At 45.8% G+C, this 22,369-nt stretch overlaps 1 protein-coding gene and 1 pseudogene across 1 annotated transcript; both read right to left on the reverse strand.

The window, feature by feature from the left end:
* Positions 1-9,028: 9,028 nt before the first annotated feature.
* On the reverse strand, positions 9,029-16,512 carry DPRX (divergent-paired related homeobox). Its single transcript, XM_046682107.1, has 3 exons — positions 16,354-16,512; positions 10,188-10,342; positions 9,029-9,424 (listed from the first exon to the last, which is right to left on the reverse strand). The coding sequence occupies exons 1-3, from the start codon at positions 16,379-16,381 to the stop codon at positions 9,029-9,031; spliced, it is 579 nt and encodes a 192-aa protein (XP_046538063.1). The 5' UTR covers positions 16,382-16,512.
* Positions 16,513-19,031: 2,519 nt separating this feature from the next.
* LOC124250294 (glyceraldehyde-3-phosphate dehydrogenase-like) lies at positions 19,032-20,809 on the reverse strand (annotated as a pseudogene).
* Positions 20,810-22,369: the final 1,560 nt, after the last annotated feature.

A 22,369-nucleotide genomic window follows, 5' to 3' on the forward strand; every position in this document is an offset into this window, starting at 1 on the left:
GAGACCCGTGACACTTGCGTGGAGACCCGGGAGGGGACTTGCGTCGTGGGCGTTGTAGGGGAGATCGCCAGCGTTGCAGGCGTTGTGGGCATGGAGAGGGGCCGGAAGACTGACAGTGAGGGCTTGGCGGGTGAGGAGATGCGAGAGGAGACACGCATCTTAGGCGTGGAGTCCAGGGAAGAGACTGGTCGGCAAGGAGACCTGCATGACAGGTGTGGAGACGAGATGCGAGCATGGGGAGCGTGAGGATCCGAGGGGAGACCTGTGCCTCAGATCTTGGGGGTGTCGAGGGAGAGAAGACTGGCAGTGGGAGCTTAGCGGGAGAGGAGATGGGAGAGGGGACCCGCGTCTCAGGCGTGGAAACAAAGAGGAGACTGGCATTACAGACTTTCGAGATGTGGAGACGCAGAGACCCATAAAGGGCCCAGCTTTGCGGGCGAGGAGACCTGCATAGCAGACGAGGGGGCCTCGGAGGTGTTGGGAGAGACAACAGCAGAGACTGTGGTCAACATGTCCGCCTTCTCCACTCTGGCCCATTCCTCCTGACTTTGATGGGGTTGACGTATCCTGCTCTGGTTCTTCTGTTCTGGGACCAAATCTAGAGAGGAGAGAAAATGTGAATCGGGATGAGTGAGTGTGAAAAGGGCCCTGAGAAAACACAGCTCCCATTTTTCCCAGGACAGAAGCTGCCTTCCCAGAGAATAGCAGCGTTCCCATCAGATTCTCTGGATCCGGTTAGGAGACTGGTTCCTAACTCCTGCTGTTACTCAGGTTCCAGGAGGGAGGCATGGAAAAGGGATGGAGCAATTGGGAGGTATTCAGGCCACCAGGGGTCAGGGACGTCACAGCATCCTACACTTGGGAAAGCGTGGGAAGTCTAGAATGCCGGAGCTCTCTTTCCCGTAAGAGGCTCTTTGGCTAGGGAAATTGCTTGGTCTGGGCTCAAAGAGGCTGACTCAGAGATTAGTGGGATGTGATTGACCTTGGAACCCTTCAGGTTCATCTAGTGCTGTTTCTGGGACTGTGAACAGGAATAAAAATCTGATAATGAAACAGCCTCCGCAGACCTCAACTACATGATCATGTAGAATGGGTTTTAAAGACAGTTCTTTAAATATTATTCAGCCTTGAGAAGGTAGGAAATCCTGCCATTTGCAACAGCGGGAATGATCCTGGAGGGCATTATGCTAAGTGAGATAAACCAGTCACAGAAAGGCAAATACTGTCTGATCTCATTTACATGTGGAATCTCAAATAGTCAATCTCATAGAAGCAGAGAGTAGAATGGTGGTTGCCAGGGGCTGGGTGGGGGAAATGAGGAGACGTTGGCCAAAGGATAGAAACTTCCAGTTATAAGATGAATAAGTTCTGGGGATCTGAGGTACAGCGTGGTGACCATAGTTAACAATACTGTATTGTATACTTGAAATTTGCTCAGGGTAGATCATAAGTGTTCTTATAACATGCAAAATATAATTATATGAAGTGATGGATGGATACCACAGTTAGCTTGATTGTGGTAACCATTTTGCAATGTATGCATATATCAAACCATCGTCTTGCACATTTTGAGTATATACAATTTTAACTTGTCAATTAGCCTTCCATAAAGCTGGGAAAAATAGAGAAAGTTCCTTAAGTTGGGAATTTGTTAGGTATTGAGCCTTACTGAACATTAACTCCTTTAGCTGGTCTTAGGTAAAAAATGGTTTTTGGCTGGTGCTGCCCCCTTTGCTGTCCTAGGAAAGGATGAGGAAAAATGCGTGACGGTGCCAAATTCATGAGCTGCCTTTCCTTTCCCCTGGAACCTGAGACAGGAAGACCCTAGAAGCAGACACTAACAATGTGTGTTGCACAGCTAAATCTCAGCGCCTTTTCCTTCCTCTGGGAGCCCTGGAATAAGGCGGTATATAACCTTTCCCAATCAGCCCAGCCTCAGTCTGCCCTCAGTTCCAGTGGAAAAATGAGAGTACTAGCTAGCACTTTTGGGTCCCACCATATCTAGGCACCATCCTACACCCTTCCCAGACGTCATCTCATTTAAACTCTTGAAACCAATTTAATAGACTATACACTATTACTATTCCCAGTTTCAGATTAGAAATTGAAGCAGAGAAGTTACATAATCAGGATTGTCTTTCCCAATCTCATTTACACTTTCTTAGATGCCCTTCTGGAAGATAAGCTTCCTCATCTCTTTTGGGTGAGATAACCAACTCATCCTGATTTGTTCAGGACTTTCTTGGTTTTAGCACAGGGAGTACTGCATCTGCAAAACCTCTCAGGCAGGGACAAACTGGGATGGTGGGTCACCCAGGTTCTAGACCAAAGGTTGGCAAACTATAGCCTATAAACCAAAGTGTGTTCTTGGCTTGTTGTGGTATAGTCAGTGCTCTAAGAATGGTTTTTACAATTTGTAAAGAAAGAAAAAAGAAAGAAGGAGGGGCAGTGGGGAGATCAGGGCGGGGTGGGTAGGGAAAGATGAGGGTGGGGTGGGTGGAGAAAGAGCTGAGGGTGCGGTAGGATGGAGAAAGATGAGGGTGGGGTGGGTGGGGGTAGAGATGAGGGTGGGGGGGTGGGGAAAGATGAGGGTGGGGTGGGTGGGGGTAGAGATGAGGTTAGAGTGGGTGGAGGGTAGATAGAGGGTTGGAGGGAAGAAGAGGGAATGGTGGGTGGGTGTGGGGACAAGGAGGAAGATGAGGAGGAAGGGGACGAGAACATAAGCATAGATTGTGCATGGCAGAGAAAGCTTAAAATATTTACCATCTGAGTCTACATGACCGTTTTTGCCAACTCCTGCTCTAGATGCCCTCAAGGTGAAAGTTTGAGCCGCACCCATGAAGAGGCTTTGAAGCGGCAATGGTGGAAGCATCCACTCTTGCTGGGAGGCCTCAGAGGAAGCTCTGGATCAGGGCTCCTAACAGAGGACGGGGGGGACAGAGAGAAGGGCAGCTCATGCTCACTGGAGGGGTGCGGGGATTCGGTGTTGGGTTCCCTCTGGGATCCACGGAACCGAAGGTGCTGGGAGAGTCACCATGATGGACGTCCATGCACAGGGAAGGTGTCCTCAAGGACTGTGGATGGCTTGAAGGTGGCCTGTGGGACAGAAGGGCCAGTGGCTTTGTGGCGCCTTCATTAAGGGCAGCATGGAGAAAGCCTAAGGGATCCAGCACCTGGGGACCGAATTCCAGACCAGCTACCCACCAGCTCTGTCTGCTTGGATAATTGTCACTTTCCTGAGCCTCAGTTCCCCTCTTACTTAATGTAGGTATAATAACCACTTCTTGTCAATCTGCATTTTACTTCGCTGTTAGCCCAGAGTAAGCTGTTCTAAGTCAATCCCGTCTAAATGGGGATCATTATTCTCACTTATCAGGTGAGAAAAGTCAAGTAAAGAGGGCTTAAACCACGAGTGTGGGAGGCGGGATGTGAACACAGGCATTGCTCACCACGTAACCGCATGTTTGCGTGTGCGAACCTCAGATGCCCAGGACTGAGGCCCCCAGCCCGAGGGTCACAGTCCACGCCTACCCTGGTTGGTCCAGCCCAACCAGGACTTCTCTCCATCCTTCATCCTCCCCAGTCCTGCTCACCCTGAGGGCCTCCTCTGGGAATTCCTCCTTTCCACCTGCCCCATCCTTGCTACTCAGTGTTCCTCCAGGGCCCTGAGTCTTTCCTCAACTGTGTGCTTTACTTGGAGCTTCCACCGAAACAAGATGGACTCACTCTCGGAGCTCACGGGCTCACAGGCGGGTGTGAGAACAGACAAATGGCCCAGGAAACACCCTCTGAAAATAATTACTCGTGGCAAGTGCTATGAGAGAAATGAGGATTGGGTCTGGAAATGGGGAGACAGAATCTATAGGGAATGGTTAAGGAAAGTCCTCGTTTTTTTTTTTTTTTTTTTTTGAGGAAGATTAGCCCTGAGCTAACTGCTGCCAATCCTCCTCTTTTTGCTGAGGAAGACTGGCCCTGAGCTAACATCCATGCCCATCTTCCTCTCCTTTATATGTGGGGTGCCTACCACAGCATGGCTTTTGCCAAGCAGTGCCATGTCCTCACCCGGGATCCGAACCGGCGAACCCAGGGCCACCAAAGTGGGACGTGCTCACTTAACTGCTGTGCCACTGGGCCGGCCCCAGGAAAGTCCTCTTGTGGGAGCCACTATTTCCATTGAAATGGTAGAAAGGAGGGGGAGATTAGTGAGGAGAGAATTTGGGGCAACAGGAAGAGAATGGATAGAGGTGTTCACTTGGTATGGTTATAAAACTCAATGAAAATGTGTGCCTGTATTTTTCCAAATGCTTCTGTTAGTTCCTATCGCCTGTTTAACATGTGAGTCTGTATATGTATATGTTTATATTTACACGCATGTACATTTCTGTATATAGATAACACATGTACTCTGAGTCCCTCTGCAGGTGAGATGTCCTAGAATCTGGATTCAGAAGCTCTCTAGGTGATTCTCATCAGGCAATTTGGGGAAACACTAGATTAGAAGGAGGTGGGAGGGGACGAGGCAGGATTTGATGCAAGAAAGGGCTGCTAGTCTTTTTTTTTTGAGGAAGATCAGCCCTGAGCTAACATCTGCTGCCAATCCTCCTCTTTTTGCTGAGGAAGACTGGCTCTGAGCTAACATCCGTGCCCATCTTCCTCTACTTTATATGTGGGACGCCTGCCACAGCGTGGCTTGCCAAGTGATGCCGTGTCTGCACCCGGGATCCAAACCAGCGAACCCCGGGCTGGCCCCAGGGCTGCTATTCTGAAGACATGGGAAAAACATTCCTTCCTTTCTTTCTGTGGACAGTGATAACAAAATGGAGTAACACATGTCAAGGCTTCTAAAATGGGGCTGGGAGGCCATTAAAGAAATGGGGCTTATGCATGTACGCCACCTCTCTGCCCAGATGGAATGTAGCTTTTGAACAGTGCCTGGCTGACATTATTTTGACCTTCCTTTAAGAAAAATGCTTCCTCTAGTAGATGAGAACTTTTTGCCTTAGAGATACCCTTAGCAACCAATCATTGGGGGGGCCAAGAAGTAACCGTTGTTGTCAGCGCCAGTCACAAGTCTTGCAAAACAACCTGTGTGATTTATCCCTTTTCGTCTTTATAAACCTTGCCTTCTTTGTCTTCTCTGGAGTGTATTTTGGGTTTCTGCCTAAATCTGTGTCTCCCGAGTTGCGATTCTAATTGCCCAAATAAATATCTGCTGTTTCAATTACAGTGATTCTTTCCTAGGTCGACATTTCTTTCTAGAATATTTTTTTGAAAACCTCCTTTGTGACATTCTGGGAACTGAGGACAGATGGAGGAGATGAAATCCTTGCTCAGAGGAAATGTACCCTCCATCGTGAGCTCCCAGGTGGTCAATAGTCTATACTCTTTGAAAAATAGAAGTCCACGTACTTGAAATAATACTTAAAAAAAGATAAATGAACTCATCGGTCACCAGTGGAACAAACAAGGACACGAAAAGAAGAATTAAGCTTTTATCTTATATTTCCTGTATGAATTCTATTGCCTGATCAATTATTACTATTGTTAGTGATAATTGATGAGGAAAAGTTCTTCCAAGCAGAGGATGTGTAATAATTGTGGAAGGAACGATTGAATTCATTAACATGCATTTGTAAGCCTTAATATGCTGATATTACTTGAAAGCTGGTTGATTTAAACCAGAAGGTGTTTTGGGGGCGATCAGAGAAATTTGAATATTATCCGGTATTAAGTTACACCAAGGGCTCTTTTTAAAAAATTTTAAATTCCATGCTCGCTTTAACATGAGTGAGTTTCACCAGTGAAATGGTGAGTGAATGAGGTCACATAACTCAAGAGTTCCTGTGTTGTGATTCAATTTCTCTGAAGTTCAACAACAGGCAAGATGAACCAATGGTGCTGAGATGAAATAGCGGTTCTTCTGGGGAGACAAAGATGGCACCTGAGAGGACACATTTTATAGGAACACATAATAACAGAGGAAGAAAGTCCCCACAATGCGGACAATGTCCTCCACTCATCAGGTGAAGAAGTCAGGACCAAGGGGCTTCAGCACAGTTTGCCAGGGGAGGAGGCAGGATGCAAGCCCAGCTTTGGGGACTCAGGTGTTCCCATCCCTCTGTGCTGTGCATGGTGCCCAGCCCTGAGCCCCCCAGCCTGAGGTTCAGAGCCCCCACCCACCCCGCCTGCTCCAGCCCTTGGCCCCCTCCACATCCTTAACTCTGCCCTCCTGCTCACCGTGGGGACATCCTCTGGGAGTGTCTCCTTTTCATCTTCTCCAAGAAATGTATCTCTCTGCCTGTCTCAGGCTTTGGCTGTGCCTCCTGCACTTTGACCGTTGTTTAAATACGATCCTGGGTAAAATCTGGTAAAATTGTGCCTGCTTCCAGAGACCGCAAACTCCCTCCGCTCCTGGAATCTGGGATTTGAAAGCTCCCCCGGTGTTTCTCATCATCTTACCAGCAGGTTTGAGCAATACTGGGCTAGAAGGTGGTGAGGGAGGAGAGCCGGGTTTGTTGTGAGTCGGGGCTCTTATCCTGAGGATGCCATTCATTCACTGAATCAACCAATCCTTCTTTCTTTGCTTTTTTTCTTTCTTTTGAAAACATCTTCAAAGCCTGCTTTGTTGCTGGCGCTGTTCTGGGAACCGGGATTTTGTTTGCGATAATTGATGAGGAAACGTTCTCCCAAGCAGGAGCATCTATCTGATAATTGGGGAAGGAACGGCTGAATTAGGTAACGTCCGTTTGTAGCCGCTGATGTGTGGATGTTGCTGGGACGCTGACTCAAACAATGGATATTGAGAAAGTATTTTGAGAATGAGCAGAGAAATCTAAATATGGGCTAGGTAGAAGGTTTGTGGAAATCAGTGAAAATGAAATGAAATGAAAACAAGAAAATATTTATTCAGCGCTTGCTACAGTAAGGGAGTCAGCCACTATCAAGGGGTTTGGCAGAGACCAAAAGGCAAGCAAAGGAGTGTGAACGCTTTATAGTGGAAAAAAGAAATCTTCAGGTGTGCCCTGACTGGAGACTGGTCGGCATGGGGAAGCTGGAAGCGGGCTAATTAGAAGTGGGGTGTCCTACGTGATTGGCCAGAGGAACATGTGTGGCTTTGTCTGGTTGGTCCTAAGTTGAAAGTGAGGGTGGAAGGGCTGCACGCATTAGGGAAGCTGTCAATGATTGATCAAGTCCTGGCCACTTTGGGCCACTTGCTACAGAGGTTGTGGTTTGGTTTCCTGGACTTGTTGGTACAGAGGTGGTGGGTCGGAGTTCTCTTTTTAGATGGGGTCTGGACACTGTCCATTTGTATATTCAGTCTCTCAGGGTATTCCAGGGTTTCTCTGCCTGGCACCAGCAGCATTTTGGGCTGGATCATTCTTTGTCGTGGGGGCTGACTTGCGCATTGTGGGACGTTCAGTAGCATCCTTGACCTCCACCCACTACGTGCCAGCGGCACCCTCCTCACCCCCCAGCTATGCCAACCAAAAATATCTCCAGACATTGCCAAATGTCACCTGGTATGCAAATCACCCCTGCTGGAGAACCACTGGGTTCTACCAAGGATTTTTCATTGTTAACCGTGTACTCTCAACAATATGCATGAATTTCATCTAGAACATGGCGAGTGAAAGAAGGCACACAGAGGAGTCCATATGGAATGATTCAACTTATGTGAAATTTATGAATAGGCAAAAGTCAAAATAGCGGTTCCTTCTGGGGGGTTACAGATGGCTTAGGAGAGCATGTTTGTATAAGAACATACACCACAGAATGAGGCACATGAAACATGTTGGAATGGTTGTCTCCAGTGGGGAAGAGAAGGAGGGGGAAAGAAACTAACATTATCTTAGGTCAGCTCAGTAGCATGACAGCTACCTAAGAAGGGACTTAGTAGGGGGTAGATAGACATTGAGAAGAGGGTTGGACAGGGCGCAGGGGTTGGCTCTGGTCCTCCACAAGGCCCACCCTCTGTTCTGAAGCTCCTGGGTGGAGTAGAGATGCCCAAACCTCACACTGCAGCCACATCAGTCTAAGATGCCTTTGTGAGACCAGGGGGCAGGGGTATGGGCATCTACCTGCGCGAGGCCACACCCGGGTCTGACATGCTGTAATGCGTACATAATTCTACAGGCTCAAAATTGCATCCACATTACAAAGCACATGGCTAATTGATCACATGTCCCTTTATTCATCGATGCACACATGCAGGGAGAGGGGAGTCAGAAGGAGGAAATCAGGAGGCTTGAACTCCCTTGGAAGGGCTTGTGGTGTTTTCATTGTCTTAAGGAGAGACCAGCTCCGTGGCCAAGTGGTTGAGTTCGTGCCCTCTGCTTCGGTGGCCTGGGGTTTGCCGGTTCAGATCCTGGGTGCAGACGTGGCACCACTCATTGGGCCAGGCTGGGGTGGTGTCCCATATAGCACGACCAGAAGGACCTGCACCTGGAGTGTACAGCTGTGTCCTGGGGAGCGCTTTGGGGAGAAGAAGAAGAAAAGAAAAAAAGGAAAAGGAAGATTGGCAACAGATGTTAGCTCAGGTACCAATCTTAAAAAAAAAAAAAAAGATTAAAAAAAAAATTTGGGAGCTGGAAATATTTGAGTGGTCAAAGTTATAAAGAGATGGCTGGGAAGGTGACTGAAAAATAGAAAGTAGAAAAAAATAAGCCAAAGCTCCACTTACTGACAGTGACTAAACCTGAATGATACTGGAGAAAAAAAATAAAATCATAACAAAGAAGCAGGAAAAAGAAAAAAGATACTGCCCATACTGGTCTCTTAGATCTACCACATGGGCAGCCGCTAATCTTTTTTTTGGCGCTGTGGTATTTCCCGCTCCAGGAATGCATATAAATGGAATTATATAGTATTTTGTCTTTCGTGTCTTTTTTTCTTTCATTCAACACAATGTTGAAACGCATCCATGTTGTGTATATCTTGTGTTCCTTCCTTTCTATGGCTGAAAAGCATTCTCGTGTGTGGGAATCATTACAAATCATTCCACCACGTGACTTTTTGTGTCTGGGTCCTCTCACTGACAAGATCTTGGTGGTGATGAAGAGCAGAAGGAATTAGCGCTGATGCTCGTGGAAACAACTTGGGATTCCAGAGTGGGAGAGAGGCAGTATATGTTAGGGTCTCGGCAGCAGCCGAAATGAACTATTTTGTGGCCAACAAAGTGGTCTGTGTGAGCATTAAAATTGGGGCACAGGCGGAGCTGGAAGGCAGGCACTGGATGCTCTGTATAAACCAGGGATGGGGGGAGGGCCCCGCGAGGGGATCTGGGAGGTGTATCTGCTCCTGTCTTGGAAGAGCTGGCCTTGCCTCCTGCCTCAGCTAATTGCTGCTGTTGAGCCTCTTGTTGTTTTTGCTGAATAGGCTTGTATTTGGCTCTCTTGAGTTTTGCTCTGTGGTTCTTGAACCAAACCTGAGGAGAAGAGAGAGAGGAGCAATGGGTTGATGAATCGGGTGAGATTCTGGAAGAGTTTTCATTTTACCCAATAATGTGGGTTCTTCTAGGTGGGAACAGCTGGTCCACACCTCTGCCGCTTATATCCTATTTGTGGAACCCCTCCCAACCTACGCCCGGGGAGGGGCAGAAATGATAGGATGTTGGGGCAGAAAGTGAGGCGGGGATCAGAACACCCCAGCAAACGGGAGAGAGGAGAGCAGAGGGGTCACCCTCGGGGGTGCTCTAAGGCTGACGTCAGCACACTAGCGCTCCTGGGCCAAATCTGACCCACCACCTCTTTTTGTACGGCCCATGAGCTAAGAATAGGTTTTACATTTTAAAATGGTTGGGAAAAGACCCCCAACACACGTGACACGTGTGTTTGTGACACGTGAAAATTACATGAACTTCAAATGTGTGTCCATAAAGTTTGATGGGAATGCAGGCACAGCTGTTGGTCGACATTCTGTCTGCGGCTGCTTCCACACCATCACGGCAGACATGAATAGCTGCGGCAGAGACAGTGTGGATCCACAAAGCCTAGAATATTTACTGTTTAGTCCTTTGCAGAAAAATCTTGCGGATCCTTGGGCTAGGGTTGGGAGGGAGGGTTACAGGGTATGGAGAGGAGTCTGGGTCTTGGAGCCTTGGGGATCGGGGTGGGAGCAAGCTTCAGGAAGTTTCTGAGTTCAGGGCGTTCCACGGAGGTGGCTTGGCGAGACGGGGCATTACTGCTGACCTTCACGACTGTTGGATGTATCTCCATTTTTGAGGCCATTTCTCTCTGAAGGCTGGAGGTCGGGTATGGGTTCTCATTGAACAGGAGCCGCAAATCCGCCAGTTGTTTCTGAGTGAATATGGTTCTTTTCCTTTGTGGATACTTCTGGTGCTTTCCTGGGAAGAACGAGAGAAATCACACATGAGATGCTTAGACAATTCCATTCTCAAAACCCTGCACGTCCCCTCCCTCTCCACGGAGATCAGGCGTGGCCGTCAAGTGACTGAGATTCCCAGAGAGCTGTGTGTGACTTTTCTGCTAGCTTTCCTAAGCCTCCTTTTGCCATGGTCGCTATTCCATATCCCCACCATAGGAAAGGGTTGTTGATGTCCCCTTGGTTTTTTGGTCCTTTGTTATTTAAACATGGATTCCTTGTGTGTCAACAATTGGGTTCTATTTTCTTTGTGTGGAAAATAGGCAACTCCATTCAGTGTGAGATGGACATGATTTTATCCTCATCATTCATTCAACTTTTATTGAGCACTGGTATTCTTTGAAGGATACAGCAATGAAATAAACATTAAAATAGAGTCACCGCTCTCCCAAGCCCATACGAGGGTACAACACCAGAGTGAACCCTGATGTCAACTACGGGCTGTGGGTGGGAGTGATGTGTCGATGTCGGCTCATCAGTGGCAACAGATGTACCACACTGGTGGGGGATGTGGATAATGGGGGGGGCTGTGCATGTGTGGTGGGCAGGGGGATAAAAGGGAAATCTCTGTACCTTCTTCTCAATTTGCTATGAAACTCAAACTGCTCTAAAAATAGTCTAATAAAAACACTGCTCTCATGGATATCACATTTTAGTGGAGACACACATATACACAAAGTAAAAGTACTAAAATATATACTACCTTATAGTGCTAGGTCCTCTGTAGAGAAAAGAATTAGGGAAGGGGGGTAGGGAATTTGAGCAGAGGGTTTTCGTTTTAATGACCCATGAGTAAAGGTCTGTCCGGAGGGGCTGAGGGAGTGAGCCATGTACGTATTTGCAGGAAGGGAATTTCAGACAGAAGGAATGAGTACACAATCCCTGAAGAACAATAAAGAGGTGACTGTGGTTGGAGTAGAGACAGTGAGTGGGACAGGTATTAAGAAATTAGTCACTGTTGTGGGGGGTGGGCAGGTCATGCACTTCTGGGTTCCCCCAGCTCAAAAGGTTATTAGAATAGATGACTGCAGAGGTCACTGGGTCTCCAGAGTCTGGAGTAATATTTCTGTGAGACAATAGATTTGAGGTGAGTAATAGAAGACAGAGAGGCTCCAAGTATGGACTTTGAGTCCCAGCTTGGCAAATGACCTTTTATTTTGGTGAGGAAGATTGGCCCTGAGCTAACATCTGTGCCAGTCTTCCTCTACTTTGTATATGGGATGCTGCCACAGCATGGTTTCATGAGCAGTGTGTCCATCCGTGCCTGGGATCCAAACGCATGAACCCCCGGCCACTGAAGCAGAGTGCACGAACTTAACCACTATGCCACTGCGCCGGCCCCAGCAAGTGAGCTTTAGTACATGCATTTGCTTCTTTAGAGTTCAGAAGTCTCATGTGTAGTTGGTGATGATTTAAGACTCTGTCGCTGGGTTACTGAGGGTTCAGTTAGGTCCTGTCTGTGGAAGACAGGACTTGACATATTGTGAGTCTTCAGGGAATAGCACTGAATCTCAATCTCTCTCTCTCTCATACCCACACACAGAGTACATCTGACTGTGTCGTTCTCTAAGGCATATGGTGCTTTCAAGATGGCATCCCATGAGCCTTACCTCCTGGTATTAACACCTTTGTTCCATCCAACATAGTACCCAGGTTGGTGTGTGTGACCAAGAGAGTACAGCAAAAATGATGGGATGTCACTTCTGAGGTTAGATCACTTCTGTCTTGGATCGCTTACTCTTGGGGAAGCCATGTTGAACATCCCTCTGGCAAGACCCTTTGGGCAAGCATCTGAGGTCTCCAGACAAAAGTCAGGGAGGGGCTGAGGCCTCTGGCCAACCACCTTGTGACGAGCCATCTTGGAACTGGATCCTCCAGCCTCAGTCAAGCCTTAGATGACTGTATTCCTTGCTGACAAGTGAACTGCCACCTCATGAGAGACCCTGAACTCAATCCCACTGTGTGTTTTTAAACAGTTTTATTGAGATAGACTTGACATATAATAAACTGTGCATATTTAAAGTGTGAGATCTGATAAATTTTGATATATGTATATCAATACTCATGATTTGGTAGAACAAAGGGATATGAAGAAACTTCAGGGACATGTCAACCTTATCTCAAAAAAGCTGTTAAATGCATAGTGGAGTCAGCCATGCTGGATATATCTCACTATGGTACACACTTAGAAGATTGGACAAAATATATAAAGCTGTTTTCAAATATTGGACATCAGATACAAGGCTGTGATTCCTGAGATAAGGGAAATCTTATGAAATCTTTATGAAAATCAAATGAGCCAACTTGACTATATATATAGGACACTACGCCCTACAATGGCAGAAATGACACCTTTTCCAGGGCATATGGAACATTCATCAGGATAGAGCACATGCTGGGCTGTAAACCAAGTCTCAAAAGATTTAAAATGATTTAAATTATACAAAATATGTTCTCTGAACACAATGGAGTTAAAATGGACACAGAGAACAAAAATCTGAAACATCGCTCCCCCAATATCTGGAAATTAAACAACACATTTCTAAAAAAACCATGAGACAGACAAGAAATCAAAGGGTGTGTGATCAGCTGGATCTCCACATGGAAAAAAAAATAGACCTCAACTCTTATGCCACATGCAAAAATGAACTAGAAATAGATTAAAGACATAAATATAACGCCTAACTCTATGAAACTTCTAGAAGCAAACACAAAAGAACATCTTTGAGACCTTGGATTAGGCAAAGATTAAAAAATCACCAACTATAAAGGTAAAAACTGATGAATTAGGGTTTATCAAAATTAAAACTATTGGAGGCTGGCCCCATGGCCGAGTGTTTAAGTTCATGCGCTCCGCTTCATTGGCCCAGGGTTTCGCTGGGTTGGATCCTGGGCGTGGACATGGCACAGCTCATCAGGTCATGCTGAGGCAGAGTCCTACACAGCACAACCAGAGGCACTCACAGCTAGAATATACAACTACGTACTGGGGGGCTTTGGGAGAAGAAGAAGAAGGGGAAAAAAAAAAGAAGATTGGCAACAGTTGTTAGCTCAGGTGCCAATCTTTAAAAAAAAGAAAACTATTGCTCTTTGAAAGACAGCATTAAGAAAACAAGGAAGCAGCCACATCCTGGGAGAAAATATTCATGACACATATCAGATAAATCTGTATCCAGAATATACAAATAACCCTTACAACTCAAAAAGACAAGCTGATAAATAAAATGGTCAAGAAATGTAAACAGATAATTCACAGAGAGATAAAGGAAAGGCCAATACACTCACAAAAAGATTCTCAACATCATTGGTCTTTGGAGAAATTAAAATTACAACAACAATAACTCACTCATTAGAGTGGTTAAAATTAAAAAGACTGACAATACTAAGTGCTGGTGAGGATGTGGTGCAACTGGAACTCTCAGATTGCTGGTGAAACGGCAAAATGTTTCAGATACTTTGGAAAACCATTTGGTAGTTTCTTATGATGTGGAACATATATTTATCATATGACCTAACAATTCTACTCCTAGATATGTACCTAAGAGATATGAAAACATGTCCACACGAAGGCTTGTTTGTGAATGTTCATAACAGTTTTATTCATAATAGGCAAAAATTGGGGGGAAACCCTCAATATTCATCAGCAAGTAATGGATAGCCAAATTGTGTTGTAATCATACAATGGAATAACACTTATCTATTAAAAGAATAAAATTCTGATCCATACAACACAAGTGCATCCCAAAAACCTTATGCTGAGCAAGAGAAGCTGGACACTAAAGAGCATATACTGCATGTACTGATTGATATGCAGTACTGTATGCAGGCAAACATAATCTGTGGGCTGAGAAAGCGCAGCAGATGGAGCCTGGGGCTAGTGGTGGTGGTGGTGGTGTGTTGTGGGTTGGGGTGGGGGTGGAGATGATGATGACCCCAATGGGACATGAAAGAACTTTTTAGGGTGATGGAAATGTTCTGTTTTCTTGGGGTGGTGGTTCATGGGCATGTACATTTGTGGAAAGATACAGAACTGTACACTTAAAATGAGTAGACTTTGTTGTAAATAAGTTACACATCAACAAAGTTGCTGTTTTAAAAAACTGAAAAAGAAAATCTTAGCAAATTAGGGAGTAAAGCATCTTGCCTTACTTTGTGAAAGTTATATATCAAATCCATCCAGGGCTTATCCTTAATGGAAAAAGATTACGTGTACTTCCTTCAGAATCAGGAACCTGGAAAGGACATTTGCAAGCATTGTGACAATGTACCGAGTACTGCCATAAGGAAAGGAAAACACATGTAAGATCAGAAAGGAAGAGATAAAACTAATTCTTTGCGGCTAACAGGATTATTTAACGGAAAAGCCAAGAGAATCATCAGCAATCAATAGGTGGGTTATTAGAACCATTAAAAGGGCTAAGCAACTTTGTTAGTTAAAGATCTGTCACATTTCTCTCTACCAGCCACATTCAACTAGAAATAAAATTGGAAAAAAAAAAGACATTCACAAAAGCAACCAGAAACTCCAAGATATCTACAAATTGTCAACCAAGAGTACAAGACCTCAGAGACTGAAATGAGAAGGGCACAGCTTAAAACTGTTAGAGAATAGTTTTTGGAGAATATTTTTATGACCTCTGAGTAGGGAAGGATTTTGAAATTAGACACTAAATGAGCAAACCATTGAAGACAAAAGATGGATACATTTGACTATATTATAATTAAGACATGCTATTCAAAGATTCCTTAAGGGAGTGGAAGAAAAATGGGAGAAGATATTTGTAATGCATTTAAGTAACAAGGCTATCTTAGCCATGGTGTTGTGAACGAAACTATGGAACTTGTGAATCACTAAGGAAGAAGGGGGGAGGTTCCTCAAAAAATTCAAAAAAGAACTACCATATGATCCGGAAATTCCACTTCTGGGAATATATCCGAAGGAAACAAAAACACTATGTTAAAGAGATGTCTGCATCCGCGTGTTCATAGCAGCATTATTCACAATAGCCAAGTCATGGGAACAGCCTGAGTGTCCATCGATAAAGAAGATGTGGCATGGATAATACACAGTGGAATATTACTCAGCCAGGACAAAGAAGGAAATCAGGGGCTGGGGTGTGGGGGAATTGGGGAGATGATGTTTAAGGTACAAACTTGCAACTAGCAGATAACTAAGTCCTGAAGATGTAATTTCCACCATGGTAATTATAGTCAACAATACTGTAGTATAAACTTCAAAACTGCTAAATGACTAGATCTTAAATGTCCTCACTACAAAAAAAGAAATGGTAATTATGTGGTGTGATAGAGCTGTTAGGTAACAGGTAATGCAATATGAGCTGACTCAGTTCTTATTATTCCCCATGTGGTCGGTACATATGGGGAAACTGAGGCATAGGGTGATTAAGGGATGCGTTTGAGGCTGTGCTATGCTCTGTCTCTGGAGAACCAGTGACCAACACATCCTTAACAGTGTACGAGTTTACTGACCTTGGTTCCAATGTTAACGACAGAGTCCTAGTGTGCCTGCTTACCTACTAAGTGAACCCGGACCGAGCATTTCATCTCTCTAAGCCTCGATCGACAACAACGTTATCTGTGAACTGGAGACTTCTCTAACCATAACCTCCTTAAAAGATTTTAATGGTTGAATCAGATCATGCCTGAAAGTGATTTAGCACAAGCCCTGGAATCCAATAAATGATCAATAAAATGACGAGCTTTCCAGATTTCTTGGTTAAGCCTAAATTCGACAACTTAATCAACCTAATGGAGATCAGAGTTCCCATTTCCCAATGATTAGAGGAATTATAACACAGTTAACAAGGGGGAGAGTTGGAATTCAAAGACAGACTTTGGTTTCCCTCTGATTGGGTTTGCCCTCAGATGACAGCTTCCAAGCAGTCTCCACCACCCTGTCAGCTGCTCTCAACTTCTGCACATATCTCTCCTTCAGTTCTCACGCCAGCTTACCTTTAGGAAGATCCCCTGGGTCAGACATCGTGTAACCTGGATGTGTTCCTATGCTCTGGTCCAGTGACAAGAACTCACAAAAGTGGAATTGGGACTTAAATACGTCCCTAGACGGCCACACCCCTGTCCCGCCCCCTCCACCTCCTTCTTCCCCAACCACTAATCTGATCCCTGGATCATCCAGAGGCCCCGGATCGCTCCCATTTCTGCCGTTTATCTGATATTTGTTGAGTATAGACTCACTTTGCTATTCAAAGTGAAGTCCACAAGCCAGGTGCATCAGCATCACCTGGGAGCTTGTTAAAATGCAGAATCTCTGTATATTGGTCAAAGCTGATAAACTTGCAGTGAAAAGATTAACAAGTTCTCTGGGATTTACTGTAAAACATGGTGATTAGAGCTAATAATACTGTATTATATACTTGAATGTTGCTAAGAGAGTAGGTCTTAAATATTCTCATCACAAAAAAGAAATGATAGTTACATGACTGGATGGAAGTGTTAGCCAATGGGATGATGGCGAGGATTTTGCAATACATGTATTCGTCAAATCGACACGTATGCTATGGCGGCAATCATCTTGCAATATATAACTGTATCAGATTAACACGCTGTACACCTTAACCTTCACAGTGTTATATGTCAATCATATCTCAATACAGTTGGGGAAAAAATGCAAAGTCTTGGCTCACCCCAGAGGGGCTGAGTCCGAATCTGCATTTTAACGAGACCCCCGGGTGGTTCAAGGGCAGCATTAACGACTGAGGAGGACTGCTGTGCCTCAGGGCCCCTCAAAGGGTAGGGTGCGGCAGGGTCACCTGACCTTATTGGAACACGGATTGCTGGGAGCAGCCCCCAGAGTTTCTGATTCACTAGGTCTGGGGTGGGGCCCTCGGGTGATGCTAGGTGATGGGGACTGGGGATGCACCTGTCGAGAATGAAGTCCAGGCTCTTGCCGTCAGGAAGCTTGCAGACCGCCTACATGTCCTTAGTGGTTAGTACGTGCCTGACGATGTTCTAAGCGCCTGCATATCCTAGTTTATTTAATCCGCTCGATCTCATTTATAGATGAGGAAACTGATAAAAAAGGGAGTTTAATTGACTTGGCCAACATCCCACATCTAGTAGGCGGCAGAGCTAGCCTTCTTCCCAGGTGGTCTTGCTCTAGTAGCCCTGCCTGAACCACCAGGTGCTGTTGCCTCTAAACCCGGTTGCGGGGAGCCAGAGAGCTCACAAGTAAGCAAACAAAACAATGGCTTCAGGGAAGAATCGCAAAGAAAGAAACAAATGTGCTCAAATAGACAGACTGAAGATACTTTAGAATAGCACTTCCAGCAAGTCTTCTAACTGGATTTCTGCCTACTTTTTTGTCCTGGGTTTTGTGCTCTGGACTAGAAAGCATTCAGCCAATTTAAGTATCATCTCAGCTGTAAAAAAAAAAAAAAAAAAATCGCATAATGAGAAATGATAATCACATCATGGGAAAATAATCGCCATCATCATCGGATAATCAGCATCACCTCCCATAATTAGCATGACAAATAATCTAGCTGAGAGGCAAATGGTGAAGAACACATCTTTAGAGCTGAATCAGCCACACCAAGCAACAACGTAAAAGCCACATTTTCCTCTTCTGATGGTGTCAGAAACCAATTTTTAAAGAGCCACCAATCTGCTTTCTCTTTCTGTGGATTTACCTATTCTGGATATTTCATATACATGGAATCATACAATATGTGACCTTTTGTGTCTTAGCATACTGTTTTCTTTTTCTTTTCTTTTTTTTTTTGTGAGGAAGATTGTTGCTGAGCTAACATCTGTGCCACTCTCCATTTAATGTGGGATGCCACCACAGTGTGGCTTGACGAGTGAAGCTAGGTCCATGCCTGGGATCCAAACCTGGGAATCCCGGGCTGCCGAAGGAGAGCGAGTGAACTTAACCACTATGTCACCAGGCCAGCCCCAACTTAGCATACTGTTTTCAAGGTTCATCCTTATATCGTCTATCCATACTTCCTTTTTGTGGCTGAATTATATTCCATTGTATGGACAGACCATAATTTGTTTATCCATTCATCTGTTGATGGACAGCCGGGGGGCAGAGGGGAATAAGGAGTAATTGCTTAATGATTACGGGTTTTATTTTTGGGTGGTGAAAACGTTTTGAACCTAGAAGAGGTGTTGGTCACACAACGTTGTGAGTATACTGAATGCCGCTCAATTGTTGACTTTAAAATGGTTAATTTTATGTTAAGTGCATTTCACCTCAAAAAAAAAAAAAAAGACCCACTAAGAAAGTGCCAAATAAAGTCTCATTTTCAGGAGCCAGCCCCATGGCCGAGTGGTTAAGTTGGTGTGCTCTGCTTCGGTGACCCAGGGTTTTGCTGGTTCGGATCCTGGGCGTGGACATGGCACTGCTTGTCAGGCCATGCTGAGGCGGTGTTCCACAGGCCACAACTAGAAGGACCTGCAACTAAAATATACAACTATGTAGTGGGGGGATTTGGGGAGAAAAAGCAGAAAAGAGACAAAGATTGGCAACAGTTGTTAGCTCAGGTGCCAATATTTAAAAACAGATAAATAAAGTCTTGTTTTATGATTATTAACTTTTTGGCTGGGTGCAGTGTACTTTTCTGATGGTACATGACGCGGTGGGGCTCCCTAAGCCCTTCCCTTTCCTTAGGCGTCTGGGACAGAAACCATTTGGAGGAGGGAGCTTCTCAGTGTGCTGGGGGATTGAGTTGGGGCAAGAGTTCCCCAGCAGCCGAGGGCCTCTCTCTTCCTCTCATGCCCTTGCTGGGGCTGGTGGTCCAGGGGCTTTTACTTCTTGGAGGCCATGAAGTACTTGCTCTAGTCAAATTCATTGCCACACCCAGAAATGAGACTGACGCAGTGCTTATGGAGGGCAATGCCAGCCTCAGCACCAGAGGCGGAAGAGTGGGTGTCCCTGTTAACCTCTCAGGAGACAGCCGGGTCCTCAGTGCAGCCCAGGATGCCTTTTAGGGGGCCCTCTGATATCTACTCCACCACCTTCTTGATGTCATCATAATTGGCGGTTTTCTTCAGGCGGCAGGGCAGATCCATGACCCACATTGGGGGTGTGGACACTGAAGGCCATGGGTGATCTTCCCATTCAGCTCAGGGACAGCCTTGCCCACAGCCTTGGCAGCACCAGTAGAAGCAGGGATGATGGCCCCTTGGCCATCACTGGACAGCTTCCCACAGGGGCCATCCACAGTCTTCTGGGTGACAGCAGGGACTGTTGTCATGAATCCTTCTGTAAGTGAGCGAAAGTGAGGCCACCTTGTTTTTTTTAAAGATTTTATTTTTTCCTTTTTCTCCCCAAAGCCCCCCAGTACATAGTTGTATATTCTTCGTTGTGGGTCCTTCTAGTTGTGGCATGTGGGACGCTGCCTCAGCGTGGCTTGATGGCGTGTCCGCACCCAGGATTCGAACCAACGAAACACTGGGCCACCTGCAGCGGAGCGCGCGAACTTAACCACTAGGCCACGGGGCCAGCCCCAGAGGCCACCTTGTTTTGCTAAATGGTCCCAGCCCCTCCTCTGTGTGACTACTGGCTGCTCTGCACGTACTTTAAAAAATTCACATGCTCTCCTGATTTACGGCCTCTGCTTACTGTACTGCCTGATACCTTGATAAATTAAAACTTTGTTTTATGAGTTTCTTTCCAGGAACAGGCTGACCACAGGCGGGAAATACACCTGCAACGCATCCATCACAGCTGACAGAAGAATAGAACAATGTGATGCCCGGAGCCTGTCATGCCTGGAGACCAACATCCCTGGCCCCCCTCATTGCCCATTTTCCCTCTGTAACTGCCTCAAGATTCTCTAAACCTTGAAGATGGGTTTTGTGAGACATTAGTCACCTATCTTGTGATTAGCCGGCTAATCTAATTAAACTTCCTTTCTCGATCTCTGTTGTGATTAATTGGCTCAGATCACAGCGAGCAGAGCCATCCCATTGCTCGGTCGGTATCACCTCCACAATGCCAAAATTGTCATGGGCGACCTTGGCCAGGGATCCCAGTGGTTGGTGGTGCAGGAGGCATTGCTGACGATCTTGAGGGCGTTGTGATACTTCTCATGGTTCTTGCCCATTACAAACATGGGGCATCAGCAGATGGGGCAGAGACGGTGACCCTTTTGGCTCTACCTTTCAAGAGAGCCCCAGCCTTCTCCAAAGCAGGGAAGACACCAGTTAATTCCACAACATGTTCAGCACGGGTTTCACCCCATTTGACGTTGGTAGGCTCTCCATCCTGGAAGATGGAGATGGGCTTTCCATTGATGACAAACCTTGACTGTGCCACTGAGCCTGCCAAGGTTGGATCATTCTGGAACACATAGACTCTGTAGTTGAGGTCAGTGAAGGGATTATTAATGATGCCCAGGTGCCCAACGTGGCCTGATCCATTTCCTCTGACCTTCACCATTGTGTCTCAGGGACATGCCTAGCAGGCACAAGATTTGGCTGCCTGTTGAATGGGAGGAGCAGAGGGCCTAAACTTTTTAAATTAAATGGTCTCAGAAATGCCTACCTGAGTCTGAAAAAGCATACCTTAAGGATAAGCTTTTAGCTTGAGGGAGAGAGAAGAAGACAATGAATTTCTGAGTCTTAGTGGTGGTTTTCATCCATGGCCATATATCAGCATCCTCTGAGGAGTTTTACAAAATGCCTGGGGCTTCACCCCAGGGTCAGTCAACTCAAATCTCTGTAGGTGGGGCCCAAGAATAAGGATTTGTATACAATCCTCAAATGGCTTTAGTGCACAGGCAGAGTTGGAAACCACTGGCTCAGTTACCATCTTTAAAAGGATTAACTTGGTGTCCGCAGGAGTTCACCTTGGAGTCTGGGGAATAAAAGTGTGCAACAGAGTACTTGGGACAGCTAGTAAGAGCATCACCCCCTGGCTAACACTCCCTGCCTACCTGGAAGACAGTCCCAGGTAAGGAGGCCGGCTGCTACTCACCAAAGTCAGGGGAATTAATCTTCTCAGTGCCTGGATCACTCTCTCTAATCTTATCATAGCTCTCAAAGCTTTATAGTTTGAGTCAATCTCCTGCCTGTCTTTACCAGGAAACCCTTTCCCCATGCCCGCTGGAATTAAGGGTTCAACCTCAACTATCCTACTGGCATCTTCATTCCTCTTGTCTCACTAATCTTTCACACTTTCACTCTAAAATTCCTGAAGATTCGGTTTTCCCTCCAAAGCAAGTGGGGTGTGTTTCTCCATCCACATCCCATTGGTGGGTGGAATATTTATCCACTTTGCGCTTCAGGCTGAAATTTGACTGTTGTTTATCCTTTGCCTTAAACAGATCCAGATAATGTGAAATACATGCCATTAGGCTGGACATCTGCTGCCTTGGACCAGTAGCTTTCCACCAGGGGAATTTTGCCCCCAGTAGACATTGGCAATGTCTGGAGATATTTTTGGATGTGACAGCTGGGAAGTGGGGGCGGGGGGGGGGGGGGGGGGGGGGGGGGGGAGGGGGATGCTACTGCCATCTAGTGGGCAGAAACCAGGGGTGCTGCTAAACATCCTACAACATCCAGGACAGCCTCACACAACAAAGAGGTATCAGGCCTCAGATGTCAATAGTAATAAGACTGAGAAACCTGCCGTAGATTCTACCATCCACTACGCTTCCTTATTGAGGTTCTTTACCGTCATGTTGATTACCTCCTCTCATAGACCCAAGATTGGAATGTCTTCCACCAGATAGTCACATGGCTCCTTCTCATTTCATTCAAATCTCTGCTGAGATAGCACCTCCTCAAAACAAAAATAAACACAAAACCTCCCAAAGACCACCCCCAAAATCAAAACAAAGAAATACTGCCCCTAAGCATTTTATCTTAAAAAGCATCCATTGGTCTCCATCCCTTTGCACTGCCTTCTTTTACTTTTCTTTTTTTTTTTTTTCTTTTGAGGAACATTAGCCCTGAGCTAACATCTGCTGTCAATCCTCCTCTTTTTTGCCGAGGAAGA

The sequence above is a fragment of the Equus quagga genome, chromosome 13 (genome assembly GCF_021613505.1).
Source record: "Equus quagga isolate Etosha38 chromosome 13, UCLA_HA_Equagga_1.0, whole genome shotgun sequence".
NCBI classification, from domain to species: Eukaryota; Metazoa; Chordata; class Mammalia; order Perissodactyla; family Equidae; genus Equus; species Equus quagga.

Excerpts from the sequence above, each read along its gene's own strand:
- DPRX (XM_046682107.1), bottom strand. The coding sequence starts at position 16,381 with ATGTCTGACCCAGGGGATCTTCCTAAAG. Across the intron at positions 10,343-16,353 it reads CCCAGGGGATCTTCCTAAAG|GAAAGCACCAGAAGTATCCA; the intron begins GTAAGCTGGCGT and ends CGTTCTTCCCAG. Across the intron at positions 9,425-10,187 it reads TACATCCAACAGTCGTGAAG|GTTTGGTTCAAGAACCACAG; the intron begins GTCAGCAGTAAT and ends TCTTCTCCTCAG.